The 18,830-nt window shown below is 41.1% G+C and overlaps 1 protein-coding gene across 5 annotated transcripts in view; it reads left to right on the top strand.

Moving 5' to 3' along the window:
• Positions 1-18,830, top strand: part of TTLL5 (tubulin tyrosine ligase like 5) — a 138,441-nt gene that overhangs the window by 91,420 nt on the left and 28,191 nt on the right. For all 5 annotated transcript variants that reach the window (XR_004080548.2, XR_004080547.2, XM_031048734.2 and 2 more), the window contains one exon: positions 15,081-15,258. Coding sequence is in view for 3 of the 5 variants with exons in the window: in XM_031048734.2 (XP_030904594.1) it covers positions 15,081-15,258 (178 nt within the window). In the remaining 2 variants the exon portion in view is untranslated. The remainder of the gene's footprint in view (positions 1-15,080; positions 15,259-18,830) is intronic.

Raw genomic sequence — 18,830 nt, 5'->3', positions numbered from 1 at the left:
TTGACCATCTTTTGCAGACAAGAGGACAGAGAGGGATCTTTCAACAAATCCTAGATAAGTCTGGGAACTGGCTTTAAGAATGTGCCAGCTCCTTGTACTGTACAATATAATCATCTGAATATCCTTTTACTCATCTTCCTCTAATGACAGACTTTGTCAGAGTTAGCAGTTTCCTGGAGAAAGAGATAGTTGGCCCACTTGACTGAAGTAAGCTGGGACCTTTTCTGTATTTTCAGAGGTGCAACCAGAAATTCCCTGTTCCCTGTGCTTAATTGTCTGTCAGCTGACCTGCTTTGGTCAGCACGTGAGTTGCTGCCTGCTGGGGAAAGGAGACAACTAAGTGATCTGGGGCTCTCGCACAATTTTCCACAACACCACCTGCTTTGGAAGTGGCTGTAGAACTGCCAAACATGCTGAAGTGGTTAAGTGTACCAGCTCCTAAAGAAGCTGGAGGGGAGGAGTGGTTCTTGCCTGATGGGTTTTCAAAGGGAGCTGAGACTTTGAAGTTCTGTTTTAGCAGCTGCCAGGTATGCTGCCTTAGCCCTGTGCAGCACTTCTGCCCCAGCCTTCATGTGTTGCATTCTTCTTTACAGTGCCAGGATGGAGGAAGATAAAATTAATTAAACCAAGAGTGTGGGCAGTAGCAATAGTGTTACTTTATTATATTTTACCCTTTGAATTATAGTGCCTTGTGCCACATGTCAGTGAAGCACCTCACACTTGTTTAGGCCAATTAGAGTAATAAATTTATTTCACTTCAGTTTTCTTTGTCTTTCTAATTACTGGTTCCTCACCTCTCTTCTGCTTTAAGTCCTTTCCCAAAATAATCATAGTAATTTTGATCTTTTGTTCTGTAATGAGCATGTAAAATAGGTAAAGGTTTACATTCGTGTTTCCCTAGAACTCCTTGCTGAGACTAAAGGGACCAGATGATCTTTCCAATAAGGAAAGAGACACAGAAATGTGGTAGCTAAACTAAAGCTTCATGTAAGGTCTCTTAAACAGATGCCAGAACAGATACCACTCACTGCTGTATCTGCTGGAGGCAGTTAACTGGGAGCTTCTGCTTGACTCACTTGAAGCTTCTCTGCCAAAACCAAGATGCTTTAACTCGGTTTATTCCACTGAATATGATAATGTGACCTCCTCTGTGATATTTCTTGTTGAAACATTGGGTAACTGGAAATGCTGCAGGCTGAGCTCTGTTTTCAGGCAAAGAGGCAGATAGATCCCAATAGGAGGTAGAACAATAATAGGAGTGGAATGGAGACTGTATTCTGAGTAGCTTAAAACAAAAGACCAGCAAGGAGGCAAAAATTGTAAACTGGAATAGTCTCTTCTGGCAAGGCAATATGCTCCTGTAATATTAATCCTTGGAAGAAAAAGTGCCAAAAAAATAAAAAAATGGGGAGATTCTTGCTCTGCAGTACTTGAAAAGCTTTGCTTTTTCAGGTGAGGCTTTGTAAAAACAAGTCTTTCCACCCTTTTCCTGCAGTTCTTTATAATCCAGTCCTAGTATGTCTTCACCAATTTCTGGAGGCAATCGAGGGGAATAGATACATAACAAGTTTTGGGAAGGAGGTGAACTGGTTTTGTTGGGTTTTCTTGTTTGCTTTGGTTTGAAGTTTTGTTGGTTTTGTTGGGTTTTTTTGGGGGGGGAAGGTTTAGGTTTTGTGGTTTTTTTTGTTTTGTTTTTTTTTTTTTTTAATCAGTGTTGGCTATAGATTATTCTAAAATCTTTACTCTTTCAATATTAAATACTGATAACATAATTCAAAGCTGACCCTGCCATTCTGTTCTGAAGTTGGGGTTTTGGTTTTTTTTTTTTTTTTGGCTGCATTTTAGCTTTCAGTAAAATATACAACAAATTTGTTTGCAAAATACCTTGTGCATTTCTTAGGGCAGAATTCTTTTCTGAAAAGTAGCTTTTGCAAGTAGGGTATCTCTGGAGGTTTCTTAGAAGGAACACTACAGACTTGGAAAACTTCCGTTATGTCTAAGAAAGTTAGGTAACCGGTGGAGAGAGGGAAAAATAGCAGTTACCTTTTTCAGTACAAATACAGGGCTGTGTGGCCATTGCGAGGCTTGGAGGAATTCCAAAAAAGCTAGCTGTAAACAGCTAGCACCACAACCCTGGGATTGCTTTGGTGCCAAGCTCTTCTTAGGATGGCTGAAAGTCTGTATCTCATGGTTTGTGTGTAGCATCTCTCTGTGGTCTCTGTATAAGTAGGGTTTTTTTTTATCCCTGCAATGAGTGTGATAGGATGCTTTCATCTATCCAATATATATACTTACTGGGTCAGCTTCTGCTATAGATAATAGCTCATGCTAGTATTCTCTGTGTGGATCTGAGCATATTCCACACTTCTCCCCCTCCCCCCCCCCAATTATATTTTATGTAATTGCTTTGTTATACATTTTAGAAAGTGTATGGTGACACAGACACGGTCACTTCTTCCTGTTCTTTCTCCAACCATTGTTAAATGTTCAGGGAGTCACAGCAGGAGAGTTGATTTGTACAGGAGGTGGAGGTAAGAAATTTCCTCTCAACTCCAGCACAATAGAACTGCATAAAGAACCTAAGGAAGGAGAATATTCTAACTAACAGGTGGGAGATCACTCTCAAATCCCCAGTTTATTTCTTGTCATACCTTTTTACCTTATCTAATCTCACTTGAGGGACAAGGAAAGCAGAAACTACGTATAGAATCAAGTTTATAACATGGGGAAGAGAAGAATGCTAGAGATGTTGCTTTGGCCAGTACACAAGTGTCATTGTGCTTAGGGGACTGTCCAAGTCTATTTTCTTTTTACTGGGAAACTCCTTTAGCTTTGTTACACTGAAGCTAGGTTGATAAATTTCAGTTATTTAAGGGAAAAAGTCTCTTTGAAGATCTTTACTCTGCCATTGTATCAGTGCTTGAAAAATTATCCAAATCCAAGAGGCTGTTAACCACAAGCATACAGCCTCACAGCAAAGACTCGGAGAAGTGACCTTTAGTTCTTGTTTTGTGTTTTTTTTCTCATTTTACTGTATTTCATCAGCTGGATGGTATACAGCTTTAGCTTTGTTACTGAATGGTAGCAGCAGATGCATCTTGCTGGTGCCATGCTGCTATTCTACCTCTCTAACCTGGAGCATTTCTCCTAATATGACTGTGGCCCAGCTAGCTTTCAGGTGACGCTTTCCACAATCCCTGAATAGGTGAACTTGTACATCTTAGTTCTGGAAGTGCAGAATAGATTCTGGCCTTCCCTCTAGGTATATAGCTTATAAATGTAGAAGTATTGCTACTTCTGTGAGGTTCTATTATCTGGCTGTAATTCTTGAACTTGAGATTTACAGGCATGATATCAGGGAACTGTATACTTCAGTATACTTCATCCCTATAGACAGACCATCTAAACTGTCAGATATATTGAGTCTCCTCTATGAGACACTCTGTCAGAGTTATCTTCATTTACAAGGTAACAAGATAATTGGCATACTGGGTATCCAGCAAAGTCAATTGCTTTCATGAACTTCAGTGCAAACTTTGTGGAATTGAGAACTTTGTGGCTTGTTATGTTCTTTATAGGTTTCTTTGTGTACTTGATATTTAATATTTAAACAACAAAATACCAGAAGTTAGGAGCATGAATCATACAGCACAACTAAAAAAGTCATTTGGGCCTCAAGTGGTATGAGACCTGAACAGCGCAACCCTGGAGGAATACTTAAGGCCCTGTATTGTAATGTCATCCTATGCTGTATATTTTGGGAGGCTGATGGTGGCAGAGCAGAGTGCTCTAACTGTTATCTCCCATGTTAGAAGCCCTAACCCTACAAAACTCAACAGCCTGTTTTTTGTTTGTTTGTTTGTTTATTTGTAAGTGTTCCAGATTTCACCAGTTTAGCCCAGCTTTAACTTCTCACTTGCTTCTTGAGACTTGACAAGGGGCCTGAGCTGCTTGCTTCGTTCCCCATTCTCTTATTCAGTTGGGATCTTGCAGCTGCTTGTTGAGCATATATAGCACAGAGAACCACACTCTGGGAAAGGCTATGCAGGAAGGAACTTAATGGAAAATATTGAGGAAAAAAATGTGTTTGATGGACTTTTAATATAAAAAGGGGAAAAATAAAAGAAAAGGGGGAGGGGGAGATTTATTCACTGTAATAGGAACCAAATGTTGGCTGGGACAGCAGCTACACTCTCACTCTTTCCCTGTAAACTGTGTGAGCGGCTTTTCAAAAGAGGCATTACAGGGTGCAGAGCTACTTACTGGTCCTGACTTAACCCTTGCCTCTCTGGAGAAAGGTAGGGAATATGTGTTTCCAGGGTAGATTAGTGACTTTAATTACAGACCCAGTCATGACAGCAGTGTCCATTTACTGTTTTCATCCTCATATGCTACTGCTGTTATCCACCCATAAAATGCAAAATCTGCTTGCATAAAGCACACACACAAATATATAGCTAGGAATAAATAAAGTCCCTCGGTCTTTTCCAGTTTGGTTTTCAATAGACTTGCCTACATTGATAAAGGAAAAGAATGTATGTCCAAGTCATGTTTTGTTTTGATCCACTTGATCTATGCTAGAATTTTACAGTGGAACCTCTATAACAAGGAATACCTTTCCCATCTTTTTAAGTGGTGCAGTACTGCATTTAAGTTTCTGTTACTTTGAATCCTGTTGAGTGTATATATTCATCTCAGAAACTCTATCTGGATTAGGACGTGATCAAATTTAAGGCGGCACATAACACATCTAAGTTTGAATGATTTAAAGTGGAGCTAGACAGTAGTACAGTGAGGTAACTTTGCTCAAGAGTCTACCTGCTCTGTCTGTACTTCCTTAATTAATGCTTTACAACTGGGGGGAGACAGGTATGACATGACACAGTTCAGGCAATTGCATGCCACATCTAAGTAGATAATCTTCCCCGAGACTTCCTTATGAGAGCAAAATGATACCAGGTTTCTATGTTAGTCATAGAATCATAGAATAGTTAGGGTTGGAAAGGACCTTAAGATCATCTAGTTCCAACCCCCCTGCCATGGGCAGGGATACCTCACACTAAGCCATATCACCCAAGGCTTTGTCCAACCTGGCCTTGAACACTGCCAGGGATGAAGCATTCACAACCTCCCTGGGCAACCCATTCCAGTACCTCACCACCCTAACAGTAAAGAACTTCTTCCTTAGATCCAATCTAAACCTCTGCTGTTTAAGTTTCAACCCGTTACCCCTTGTCCTATCACTACAGTCCCTAATGAATAGTCCCTCACCAGCAGTCCTGTTGTATATATGTCTCGCTGTTAAAATGTTTTTGCAGGGCCTGTGTTTGCAGGTGTGGAAGCATATGGAAGAAATGTGAAGCCAGAACCACCTACTCAGTAAAGTTTACCCCTATGTTTGCACTTATTGAGGGTAGAAAGATTATATGGTTCTGTTAATCTAGATCACATGGAGAAGATAAGCTCAGTTGCTTTCATTGCTTCTCCAGTGACCTGATAAACCACAATAGGATGAAAGAATTGAGCTTTGCAGCCAGCTGGCTGTTAGTTTTCTTCTCTATTAGTGAATTTCAAAGCTGCCATGTTTAAATAGAAATAAAAAATACACTGTTGTTTACCTGCCAAGTGTTCCCCAGTTCAGAAAGACTGACAATATTTTCTAACTGGCATGGAGTCAAGGATGCTACCAGAGGCCCAACAAAAATTGGCTCCCCCAAAGGGTAAATATTTCATTTGCTAAGATGGGTATGTTTAGTGCTCCTGGAAGTAAGAAGTTGATAATGCCTGCTAAATCCAGGAATAGTTGAGGTAGATCAGGCCTTGCCTCCAGAGGTTTTCCGGTGCTCCATAATTTCACCCTGGCCTTCCCCTGCTAGAGGCCATTCTGATCCACCTCATTTCTAGCCTGCTACGCTCATAACCTTGCCTTTATATGGGGACCCAGGATCTAAAATGCATTTCATCCTTGATCTGCAGTGGAACTGACTAGGCGCTGTGTTGCCTTTGCTGTAAGAAAATATTTTTGCTCTAAACCCCAGGTTTCTAGATGGCAGGAATAATCTTCAGAAGCAGGAAATAAATTATACAGCAGCATATACCAGAAAAGAAGGAAGTCCATGAACTTTGATATTACTTGTAGAATAAAGTAAAGGAAAAAGAAAGCAGGGGGCTTTCCCTTTACAGCTATTGTGCATGCACATCTGGAAGAATGTGCTCAGTTTTGAGCACTTGCCTAGCCCCAAATACCGATAAAGTGGAAAAAGTTCAGTGAAAAGCAAAATACAATCAAAGGCCAGAAGGGACTAAGTAGAGGAAAAAGATGAAGGGGGTTAAGTGTGCCAAGGCTGGCTAAGCTCAAAAGAGGCCTAGCTCTAGTAGTGAAGCTCATGCAATAAAACAGAGAAAATAGAAGTTTAATTGGGAATCTCAGGGGAATTTTTTTGATGCTGAATGTGTACGTACCTGAGGAGTTGTGCAGCTGGAAGTGTGACACATGGACTGCTCCAGCCACTGAAACATGTTAATCCTGTACCACAAGGAGTTGAGTTGGATGCTTTTGCTCACATCTTTGTTTTTGAATAAATTTCTTGTAACAACATCAACTCTTAATTGAAAGGAGGAATTGTGAGAATAGCAGAGGGGGACTCCTGACATTTGCTAGTAATTATGCACATTAAAATGTCCTGGGATGCTTAAACTGTGTCTCTGGTAGCTATTACAGTTAACCTGTGAGTGGATCTGGAAACTGTAGTTAAATCCACAGAACTGTTCATGTTCTTTGCTTAAGGCATCTCAGTCCTAAAGCTTTTCACGTGTACCTTGTAGATCTTTTGTTGGTTTATGGCATAAAGATACTGATGATAAGAGCCTCTTGTGTAGGCAGAAGTAGCTTCAGCTGCTGGCAAAGAGGGTAGCTGAAAAACTAAGGCTGAAACTGTTATAGGATGCCTGCATCTGTGCCTGATCACTTAGAAGGGAAAGTTTGATTGATGGTCTGAGACAGTAACTCTTCATCTCTGCAGCACCTTCACCATGAGAGATTGTATTTGTCACTTCGAACTGGATGTGAATCCAAAATGCAGTTCCACGTGTTTATTGTGCCTTGACAGGCTGCTTATTAAAGTTAAAAGCTTTTCCTTGGCTTCTCTTGCAAGGCTCAAAAGCAGATTAACAGGCCAGGTGATGGCATCCTTGTTTTACACAGGCCAGCTGCTTCCTCCCCCTTCCCTATCTCCAGTTACCTGCACTGCGGTGAGTTCTGGACAGCTCCCTGTGCCTCAGATTTCAGGAATCACAGGCTAAGCCATTTGAGAAATATGAAAAATACTTTCTTCACCTGTGGGTGTTTGGAAAGTTCGCTTTTGATATCTCTGTAACATTGCTGCTGCTGCATATTTTGGGGGCATGTATGGTCCAGCAGTCAGAGCTACAGACCATGCTTAAATGTAGACTCTCGCTAATTAAACTGCACCAAAGTCACTCTCACAGACACTCCTGATAACAGGAAAGACCAGGAGCAAACCATTCTCAAAGACTCGTTGCTCTGTTTTTCAATTTTTAATTTATTGCTTTTGAAGCTGAGGGGAGAGAAAGAGGGAGAAAACACAAAGAAATGCCCTGAGGCAAGTAGCACTGTGAGAGGCCCAACAGTACTGCATCCCAGCCAGGCCCCCAGCGTCCTGGGCTTTGTCCCACTGTGTTTATCATTGCTCCATAGCCAATCTAGGGCCTATTGTTAGGGATGGAAGAAGTGTATAGTGTGCCAAAGAAAATGTTCTGTATTTTTCTGAGTGCCTGAACATAAGTCAGCAGGATGCTGGGAGCTGCCACACTAGTCAGAATCATTAGTTACTATGCCAGCTACTTCCTAGCAGCTGGTGTCCACCAAGGTGTTGTACTAGAAGCTTCCTGGACTTGTCATACCACCTGAATGCCCTGTGGGAAAGGCACTGCTGTCCCAGATTGTCTGGCATTCTGTGGGAAGGTGGGAGCACCAATTTATAAATGTACTCTATTCCCTTGTTGCCACCAATGGCTCTCGTTCATCCTTAGCTCCAGCCTTTACAGGAAAGGATGTAAAATATTTTCATTGTTAGCTTGTTGCCTTGTATAAAAGAGGATAATTCTTTTCTCAGTTTGCTAGGCCTCCAGCTGTACTGACTCCTGCCATCATCCTATCAGTTCTCACCAAGGTTAAATATAGAGGAATAGTCTTCAAGAGTGCTAAACTTCATTTTTGCGAGTAGGCACTTTTCAAATGTTTCAGAAGTGCTTATTCAGTCAGTGATATGTGGAAAGCACAAGTATACTTCATGAGTTTATATTGTTGCCTGCCACACAGGAGCTAATATCAAACAAGTGCCCAGCTGTTCCATTGGAAGAAGGATTCAGTTGAGATATAAATGAAAGCCCCATTTGTAATACTATGATACTTTAAAATCCTTAAATTTGGGGTTTTTTTGTTTCAGATTTTTGGGGGTTTTTTTAGTTTTTTTGTTTGGTTGTTTTTTTTTGGACATTGGAAGCTTTCAACCTAATTTCTATCCAAACTATGCGCAAAAAAATTATATTCCAAATCTCTGCTACTCTGGCATTGTCTTCCCATCCACTGATTATTTCCTTGTAGCTTCACTTTAGTAAAGATTTTCTTTGTGTTGTTCTTTGCTTTTGTCTTTTACAGTGCAGTGTTACCCATCCCAGCAGTGGTGGTGGTGTAGTAGACCCTGCTTTGTCAGATGTTTGAATGAGTTAATTAGGAATGATGGATTGTAGGAGAAGCATGGTCTATCAGTAACAGTTGCTGGTGTCATTCTTCTAGTATAGACTTGCACATAATTCTTTGTAACTATGATCTCAGTGAGTGGTGTTCTGTGGTCTGGTCGTGTCTGCAGCTTCAATCCTTGGTATTTGCTTCAAATCTGTTTGAAGTGGGAACAGAAGCCATCTCTCTGCTTTCTTTTAAGAGCTGATAACAATGTCCTTTCTGTATGAAGGCTGGATTTCATTGAGACTTTTTTCTGTAATCAACGAACAAATGTATTAGCATTTTATGAGTATTTTAATACATTAGCATTAGGTCCCAGGACAGGTGTAGGTAGTTGATTGCATAGGGGTTGCTTACATTGGAAAAGAGAATTAGAGCAGAAGGGAATTTGGAACCAGAAAATCTGGAGATGAGTGCATGGTGTTCTAGCACTTTTTGGCTGAGTTGTAATCATAATAGCATGGATATCCTTTGTAAGTGGTATTCTAGGCAAACCTGTATCTTTTGTGGTGCAAAAGCTGCAGCAGAGAGGTCTTACACTGTCAGTGAAAAGAAAGAGGGAATTTTGGGCCAGGCTTTATGAAAGCTACAGTTGAAAGAAAGGAACACAGCGAGTTACTTGCCAAAAATGCTGAGTAGCCCTAAGAGCTGCTGGAAGGACAGAATCTTGCTTACAAAGGATGGGCCGTAATGCCAAGGCTGAGATTTCCTGTACATAGCAAAGGCTTGAATCCTGGCCAGGTCTCTAAACTAAGCAACTCATAAATAATCCTGAGGAAACTGTGAGAAGATTGCTCACAACCAGCCTGGCTGACAGAAGGAAACCCAATCTCTTCTGGTGGCACAGGCAGGAATTTCTATTTCCCATTTGCATGCGTGTGCATCTATGCCTATATCTGTCATGCATCTATGGCTGTATCTGTTGTCTGTACCTGTGAGCAAATGAATATTTAGTCAGTTGTTAATGTTCAAGCAATAATCCTGAATTGAAAACAAACAGACTGACTCAATGATCCTTATTTCCACAGAGGTTGTGGGGTTTTTTTTCTGGTTATTTTTGGCTTTGCCAAAAGCAGTGTGAGTTGTGAAAAAGCTTTTTTTTTTTCAGTTTGGGTTATTTATATATTCTGTCTACCATATGAACTCCATAGTATCTATTAAGGTGTGAGGTCCTCTGCAGCTTTTTTCCAGCCTTCAATACTGTGCTGAGCCTGTTGTAGAATTCCTTAAGCAAAAAAGCTAACTTCAGGAAGGGTGCGAATGTGCTGTCATGCTTTGATAAATCATCCGACAGGCAGAGACAAACTAGGAGCTGCACCATGATGCTTTCCTGTGAGCATGGCAAATAGACTGAGTTGGAGCATGTCTCTGGCAGCAGCATATTGAGTCTCAGATCCTAAGCCCTGTTTTCCTGTACCACGGCAAGCTTTGCTTTAGATATAGTATCAGCAACCTGATAACACATTACGTGAGGACTTTCCAAAACTGCAGCTGAACATCCCTTCATGAAAGTGATTGGAAGACTAGCAAATATGGAGGCTTTCTGCTGTCAAATATTTAATGCTTATATTCTAAAAGGTTGAAGTTATATATAATGAATTTCTATTGATTTCCAACTATAAAGAAGCAAGTCACAGGAGCGTGTTCAATCCAGAAGTATTCTGCAGGCCCTGAGAGTGAAATCTACTCAGGCAAGCAACATTGTTTTCAATATCATCTAGAAAAAACTAAGTGCTGTTGTGCTGCATCATGTGGAGAAGAAGGTATTGGAACTGCAGGGAGTTGTACACAAGACTGTCTATGCTGCAAGAAAATGTTAACCAAAGATTTTGTGGGTTAGTTTGTTTGATATTTGGTTGGGTTCTTCTGTTTTGTTTTTGGTTTGGGGTTTTTGTGTGTGTGTTTTGTTGTTTTGTGTGGTGTTTTGGGGTTTTGTGTGGCTTTTTTGTTTGTTTGTTCTATTTAACTCTTCCTAAAGATTTAGAAGCATAGTTTCAGCAGTGGTTTCCTGGGTAGTTTAAGCCAACCTTAGGTGGGTGATATATCCTAAAGAATTTATTTTGGCCTATAGATCATATATTGATTGAAACAGGTTAGAAACCCATTGAAAGCATTTGAGAGTTCACTGAAGTAGACAAAGGTTGAAGGCAGCAACACCAGTGCATTTTAAAAATTAGACCATCATTCTTCAGTATATGTATTTCCATAATAAGTTCTTTGCTAGATATGTCAAACAGAAGAAATGAAGATAAGGGAAATAATACTAAAGTTTTGCCCTTCAGTTAGTGGCCCTCACAGTACTACAGTCTGCAGTCACTGCTCATCAACTCTGTGACACAAAGCCAGTTTGGCTACCAGCAGATCCAACTTAAGCAGTTTCACCTCCTCCATTTCATCTTTTGTGTTTTAGAACAATTCACTCAATCTTTAGCTTCCCAAGCATTCTTTTGGATCAAAGGATAAATTTTATGTATTGCAGGTTCTGAGCTGGAGGTAGATATGACAGAAGTTGGAACAGACATTATTTTCTAGATCAAGTGTATAACTTGAATACCTTAAAGAACGCTTAATTGAATTCTCTAACTTCTGACTGAGTCCTGAAATAGGTTTAGTTGCAGACCCCTGATACATATACATGACTGGTTGCATTTTCACAGACCAGATGGACTATCTGGTTTAAAGTCCTGCTCAGACAGTAGCCCATGGAAGGTTCTGTGGGAAGAGCATTAGGTGATGTTATGGAATGGTGATACTTCACAAATACTCTCTCTGACTCTGTCTTCGGTGATTTTCTGGCCAGGAGATGGTATCTTTGTATATGAACAGTGTCAGTGGCTCTTGCTTCTATGAGTTTGTCTAGTAATTTCTGAACCCCTGTACATTTTTGCCATCCTTAACTTCCTGTAATAAGAACACATCCACAGTTTAATTACATGTTATGAGGGAAAACTACATCTTTTTGTTTTAACCTGCCCACCTGATGACTTCTTTTAGGTTTTCCTGTGTCTTGTATCATGAGAAGTGAGTAATTGTCCTCTGTTCTCCTTCTTCCTGAAGCTCATGATCTTACAGATATTTTTCGTATTTCCTTTCAGTTGTCCTTTTCCCAAGCTGAAGAGTCCTTATTTATTCAGTCATTGTTCAATATATAAGCTGTTCCATACCTTTGTTCATCTCTACAGCATTTCTTTGGACTTCTTCCAGTTCTATTGTATGCTTTTTGGGAGGGGAGGAGGCACAGGGGTTAGAACTATCCTCAGTATGCAAGGGGTGATGCAGTTCTGGCTTATGTGGTAGCATAGAAGTGTTCTTGGTTTTGTTCCCTGTGTCTTTCCTAATAATTTCTAACATTGACTTTGCTTTTGGAGAGTATTTTAGTGATGTTTTCATAGAAAATTCTATTATAACTGTAGTTAGAAGGTCTCCTTCCTTAACAGAAATAAGTAGCTCAAAATCCATCACTACATAGAACCAGGGTTGTGTTTCCCTGGCTACATGACTTCGTAGTTACTAAATTGAATGTCGTCTACTAGTTTAATCTCTGATAATTTAGTAATGGCATTTTTTTCATGCTTCACAGTGACTTTCAGCTTTTTAACAGCAAACTTTTTTTATGTCACTCTCTTGCTCCCCTTCCTCTCCTCTCCCAGATCACTTATGAATATTTTGAACAGCAGAGGCCATAGCTAGCTCAGATTCTTGTGGGACCCCAGTGGTAATCTCCTTCCATTTTGAAAATGCACATTTATTTTAATTCTGGTTTCATGTGTTTTAACTAGTTATGAAATCCATGAGAGGTAACCCCTTTATCCTACTATGGCTTATTTTATTTAGAAGCATTTTTAATGAACTTAACCAAATTTTATCAACTGAGAATTTGATAGTGTGAAAAAGTTAATCCAGGCAAATAGACAAATATGATTGTTGTTTAGTTCAAAACAGACATATTGAAGATCATAATCTTTCAATAGTATTGATGAGGAATTAATCAGGCTGTTTACTGAACACTAATATGGCTTTGATGGAGCTCTCGAATGCTTTTCACGTTTGTATCTGGTGTTTGTTTCAAGGGTTGGTCTGCAGCGTTAGTTGACTTCATGGGGATGGGGGGAATGAACATAACAGAGACTCCAGCTGCTTCACAGAGGGGAAAAGTCCAGTAAGCTTTAACATCAGAATGAATGGTGGAGTCTGTATTTATGCAGTGGAAGGACTAGATATAGGATGGGAGTTTAGTCCAGGTGACAGGAACCTGATGCAAATGGAATGTAAAACTGATAATCTGTGTGGTGAACTGGTGGGATTGGAGATGAGACAGCTGGGGATCGTTTCAAAGATTCCTTGTGCCTTGTCCTCCTTTTGAATTATGCTTTTTGTGGCATCCTGTGCACAGGGAACAGTGCCGGGAGGCCAACAGCACACACACATATTCATGGATTCAGAGGTGAGCAACTGCAGGTAAAACAACAGTAGCAGAGGATCATCACCCTATTACTGGATCAGAAGAGGGAAAGCAGATTCAGAAGCAGGAAGCAGATCTCCTAAGATTAACGCAGAGCCACATTTCGACTTATACAATTTGGGTTTCGGGGCTTTTGTACTGTCTGCAACATTACAATTGTCACTTTTCTAACCACTGGTGAAAGGAAAACTGAGACTGAGAATCTTGTAGCAAAAGGGAGCAGGGAGTGAGTAATTTATCTGGTGTAGTGCTGGGATACAATGGGGAAGCAGAGGACTGAGGAAGCATGGGTGGAATCTCTACTCTCTAGAGTAGTCTAGAGAAGGCTACCTACAGCCAGTGGCTAGTAAGAGAGTGGTGCTCCAAGCAGGAGGCCCAGAGGATGCAGAGTGGAGATGCTGGCAGCTGAACTCATTTCCCACTGGGTTGTCTTACTCCTCTGCTGCTGAGGAGCTGATCATGGAGAGTTACCCTTTAGTATTTACAGTCTCTGTCCTCAATTTGCTTTGAAAGGGATGCACTAGGTTATTTTTGAGGGAGAGTACATAAGGCTGGTAAGTGCTTCTGATCTTGTTTAAAACATCCTTCTGAAAATTTTAGGGGTTTGCTGTGATGATGAAGCTTGTGGGGGAGGTGCAACACATTAGAGGGAAGCTGTGACATGTTCCAAGAATCTAGGTTTTAAGTTTTGATAGGGTCCTGAAGGAAGTAGACTGTAGTTAACTTCCTTGCCAAAACCATGGCTTACATTCTGAATCATGGCATGAAAGACACCAAATGTCTTTTACATCCCGGTTACTTATGACGTGCACAGGAAATAAAGGGGAAGTCTAATATGGGAATCCAAAAGAAACATTTGGAAAGAGTGGCTGAGAGAAATGTGACAAAGATCAGCAGAAACTTGGGAAGATCAGGTATTGAAGCTTGGAGATTTTATTAGCCAGGGTGTCCGGATTTAGTGGGTCTGTGGCATCCTGTCTTGTGAGCACAGGATGTGTGAGCTGCTAGGCCATTGTAGCCTTCTTAGGACACCCTGTGGTCCTGTCAGTCTGCCACCTGCTCTCTGCAAAGCCCTTCAGCCTTGTGGAGAAGTGTCCTGGTGCTGCCTTCTTGACAAGGCTTACAAACTTCAAAGCAAGCCAATGAGCTCCTGTTGGTACTTATCACATTGCAGGCCACAGCTGAACTCCCACTGTATAAGCCTGGGTTGTAAAAGCTCCTTCCTCTTTGCAGGAGGCCTTTTCTCCTCTGGGACAGACTTGCATTACTCTGATGATGAAAGAAATGAACCTGCCTTCAGACCCCTTGGGTCATTTGGGTTGTAACTGTATGAAGTCAATATGTGCCCTAGTTGCAACCTCACCCTACCAGTCCTTTATCCTCTCTGTGAATATTGTCTTGCATGTCTGTCTTCTATTCCACTCTCACTGCAGCATGTATGTGCTTGGTGCAAGCTTTATGTTAGTGTATTAATAAAACCTGTACAAATCCAAATAAATAACTATCTCATTAGTGGTTGGAATCCTTAGATCTTTTCCTGCTGCAGCTCTGCCTCTCTTCAATGTTAATCAGCCACAGACATGCTCCAGTTCAGAGTTTTTCTTCTCTTTTCCTTTGTTCTCCTCAAGCATGTTGTTATGGCTAGTAATGTAGTCCCAGCCTGGAATTCAAGAAAATCCTTAGCAAGATGGCAGTTGGCACATGGCACCTGTAGCAGGTGATGTGCTTGCTAGAGCCACTTAATACAAATTCCTAGCTGGCTAAGTGTTAAGGGATTTTCAGGAAGCAGCACTGCCTTGTAAGCAGGAGTCCTTGTATGCAGGGTGGTGATAGTGATAGCTCTTCTTTTCTCAGGGCTCCAGAGAATCATCGTTTTGCCTGGGAAGGAGAGATGGAGGACAGTGTCTACAGCAAGGTGACACGGAGTCCACTGGCACATCGAACTCACCATCTGAATTTTGCTCTGCAACAACTTCAGGAGCTTAAACTTCAGTCACAACAGCTGTTGGAGCAAAGCCAGGCCCGGCACCAGGTAATAAAGAAAAAAATCCTGACTGGGATGTAGCAGTGCTGATTTAGATGTGCACAGCTGCAGCCTTAGATGTGCAGAATCAACCCAGAGCCTATGGCGCAGCTTTTGTGAAGAAGTAGCTCTTAGAGTGGGTTGCAATAAAACTGGTGTAATCTGCACTGATTTTTATAATATTTTTATGCTTTAATTCCCAATGGCTTCTTGCACTGCACTGGCATTCACCTTCATTTGGCTACTGACATGCTGCTTACTTTAATGCACCAGTTCGGGGCATCCTCTTATAGTCCCTCAGGTTTAGAACTGTCTACAGTCTCCATAGTTCTTTGTCACTTAATCTCATCACTGATGATGTGTTCCTGCTTTGATCCGAGTTCTTTTGGGGATGTGCTTAAGACTCGGTCACTGTTGTATTTCCATGTTTCTAAATATAAGGTCTTGAAATTGTGTTGACAACTGTGTCCTTTGTCAAACAGAACCCATCAAGGCTTCATCTTGATTAAATTCTCCTCCTCCTTAGTGTCTTCTTATACTATTTGATTCAGTTATCAAAAGAGCAGTTATCAAAGGAGAAGTATGCTAAGGGGACTCAAAAATTATTTAGAAGAATCTTAATTTATTTAAGAATTGTATTAATTTCTTTTAAGAGCCTTCACTGTGCAGAAGGCATAGCCACTGACCCTGATGCCAGATGCAGGTTTTCTCTGCAACCCTGAACGTCTTCTTCAGACATCCTATGCATTTTGTTATTACTACATTTAACATCTCCTTTCGCTTCTTTGCATGGAACTGTCTGAAGGATATTTGACCCCTTTGTTATAATTGCAAGGATTAAAGATGGGCTAAATGTCTAAGAACTGGAGGAAATATGAAAAAGGGTTTGTATTAATTCATGTTCTGAATGACACCTAGATTCAAAGAGTGGACCACTGTGTTTGGAACAGCATTTCTATCCTGTGTGGAGAAGTTTCCAAGGTTACAATGAAATTATTGATGCAATTGTTACCTTTCTTTGTTGTTATGGAGAGAGATGTGTGTTCTTTCTTTTGAGTGATGTCCAAAAAGCTTCCCTGCTAAAGGCAAGGAAGTCTTTGAGTGAACAAACCTTCACTCAAAAAAGATTGGTCTCCGTTAGGAAGGAGCTATTTGCTGGGCAGTCTGGCAGGACTGGACTCCAACAAAACCAGAACAGAGCTAACATGTGGAGGTCTGAACACCCACTCTCCCTCCTGTGAAGAAAATGAGTCACTAGTCAGGGTCCTTGAGAATAGGTTATAGGCAGATTGCCCTCATACTTTTCTGGGAGCGTCTTAGAAGAGGCCCTTCTGCCTTTACTCTTTGCACTCCTTCTTTCAAGCCCTCACTTAGCCATGCAGTTTCCATCCCCAAATTCCCTCACCTACAGGCATCTTGCCCCCCCTCTGAGCAGAAGGTCTTCCTTTCATCTCCATCCAGGGGGCTCTGGGTGGGCAGCTGTGGCTGCTCATGAGTTCAGGCTGTAAGCTGGCTTGTGCCTGTGAGGAGGCTGGAGCTGGCCACAGGGCCTGGCTGAGCCCTATTCTGATTGCTGACATTGAGCTGATGTTATTCTTGGCCTGGGGCAGAGCCATTACTCAGGAGTTTCTGTTAAAATGATTCTTTGTTAAACCTCCTCTCACCCCCACAACATCCCTCTTCTTTCTCTCCCTCCCTCCCTTCTCCTTCTGAGCCAAGCAGTTTGGAGTTGCAGTATTGAGGCCATTGCCGCAGGGCTCAGGCTGCACTGAAGTTGCCATTAATGAAGAAAGGTATTTTCTGAACATTGGGAGTTTCAGACTTTTGAAGTGAAAAACTTCTAAATAAAATGGTTGTCTCTTGGACACTTTTCTCAGCCAGACCTACCCTTCCAGTCACAGTTGCACCGCTCCTCTGATGCCTCTCCCAGTCACTGCACTGCCCTCATCTTTATCTATCTATCCCCTGCTCCCTCTAGTTTTCTGTCCCTGACCTCTTCCTCCTGCTAGTTAGCTTCTCAGATGTCAGCTCTTTCACTTGGCCTTTCCCAAGAACTGCTTTTCTGTTGCTGCTGCTTACACACTTCCTGCCCTACATCTGTCTCCTTCCCACTAACTGCTTTGACTTCTGCCCCACCTTTTCCTGCTGGCCATCATTTGTCCTTTTTTTTTTAGCCACAGCTGATGTAGTTTATCCTGGCCTGCATGGCTTTACCACATTTCCTAGTCAGTGTCACTTAAGCCACCTATCTCCTGTTGCCCACTTTTTCCCTTCTGTAATGAGATCTACTCCATCCTTTGTTGTCTTGCCTGCTACATTGAAGTTCCTCAGCCTGCTCTCAATGGAAGAATCCTATCCCCCAAAACAGAAAGCCTATCACTTGAAAGAGTGTCATGATCTCTCTCCTTTGGGGAATGCATGCAGGGTATCTCCAAGCCTCTTCCATCTGACTTTTCAGTTCCTGTTATGGTTGGAAGTCAGGCTAGCTATTTGTCAGTAGCTGAAGTGCATTTATTATCTCAAGACACACCTTGAATATGACATGACCATACAACATGACTACATGCCAGTCTTCTATCTGTGACAAGTGTATGAGTCATATGCATATGCATAGCATGTGAACAGATTACAGAAGCACCATGATTAATAACATAGGCAAATGCTATTCATTAACCAGTTCAATATGTTGCAGAGCAGCAAATACTGTGTAGGTGGAGGAAGAGGAATAATAACCAACGATTTTCATTCATTGTATGTGCAAGTTAGTTCATGCAGTGTAGTGTGGTGGAAATAGATCTCAGATGCCAGGATAGATACTTTATTCCCTGGACAATAGGAGAAATACCAAACTGACTGGATGGGAACCTAACAGACAAATGGATGCAGTGATAAGGCTCAAGAACAGAGATAATACAGAACCTGAGAAAAGAGACAAAAATAGAAAGGGGCAGAGTTTGAAAGTGGAGGCAAGAAACTTTTGTCAATCTGCTATCAACAAAATCAAGGAACAAGAATTACAAAATCAAACCAAAAGACAAGAAAAACAGGCTTATAGCAGTATTTTAATGTTTAAAAGAGACTTCATGTGACACATTATGACCTAGATGTTAGTATCACTGCTGCAGTTGGCAAGGCAGCTAATATACCATCATTGTTTATTCTCTAATTGTTTCCTGTACTGGAAAGATGCCATTAGCTGTTAGGGAGGTCTCTCCTTCTCTGTGTGGCTATGTTCTGTCTGCTTAGCCTAACATGTACTGGGTTTAGAATTTTATGCCAAACATTTCGCATGGGAAAAAAGCTAAATTAAAACAAGGAAAGTACAGTCATACAGTGAAATGATCCCCATCAGTCCTGCTTATATCAAAAAAGCTTATGTTAAACCATACATACATCATGTTAATGACTTGTGTGGTCAGTTACAATCACATTTTCAATCAGAGGTTTAAGTAGATTTCATGCTAGAAAATGTAGGGCTAAATTAATAACATAAAAATGGTATGTTATCTGAAATATTCCTCATTTTATGAAGTTCAACAAAATTGTGTTCTTTTAATGTCTGTGACTCTTTTCTGAATTCC

This window comes from Melopsittacus undulatus, chromosome 4 (assembly GCF_012275295.1).
Source record: "Melopsittacus undulatus isolate bMelUnd1 chromosome 4, bMelUnd1.mat.Z, whole genome shotgun sequence".
In the NCBI taxonomy this organism is placed as follows: Eukaryota; Metazoa; Chordata; class Aves; order Psittaciformes; family Psittaculidae; genus Melopsittacus; species Melopsittacus undulatus.
Note: the sequence above shows the minus strand (reverse complement) of the source record. Positions and strands in the feature narration are given on the sequence as shown.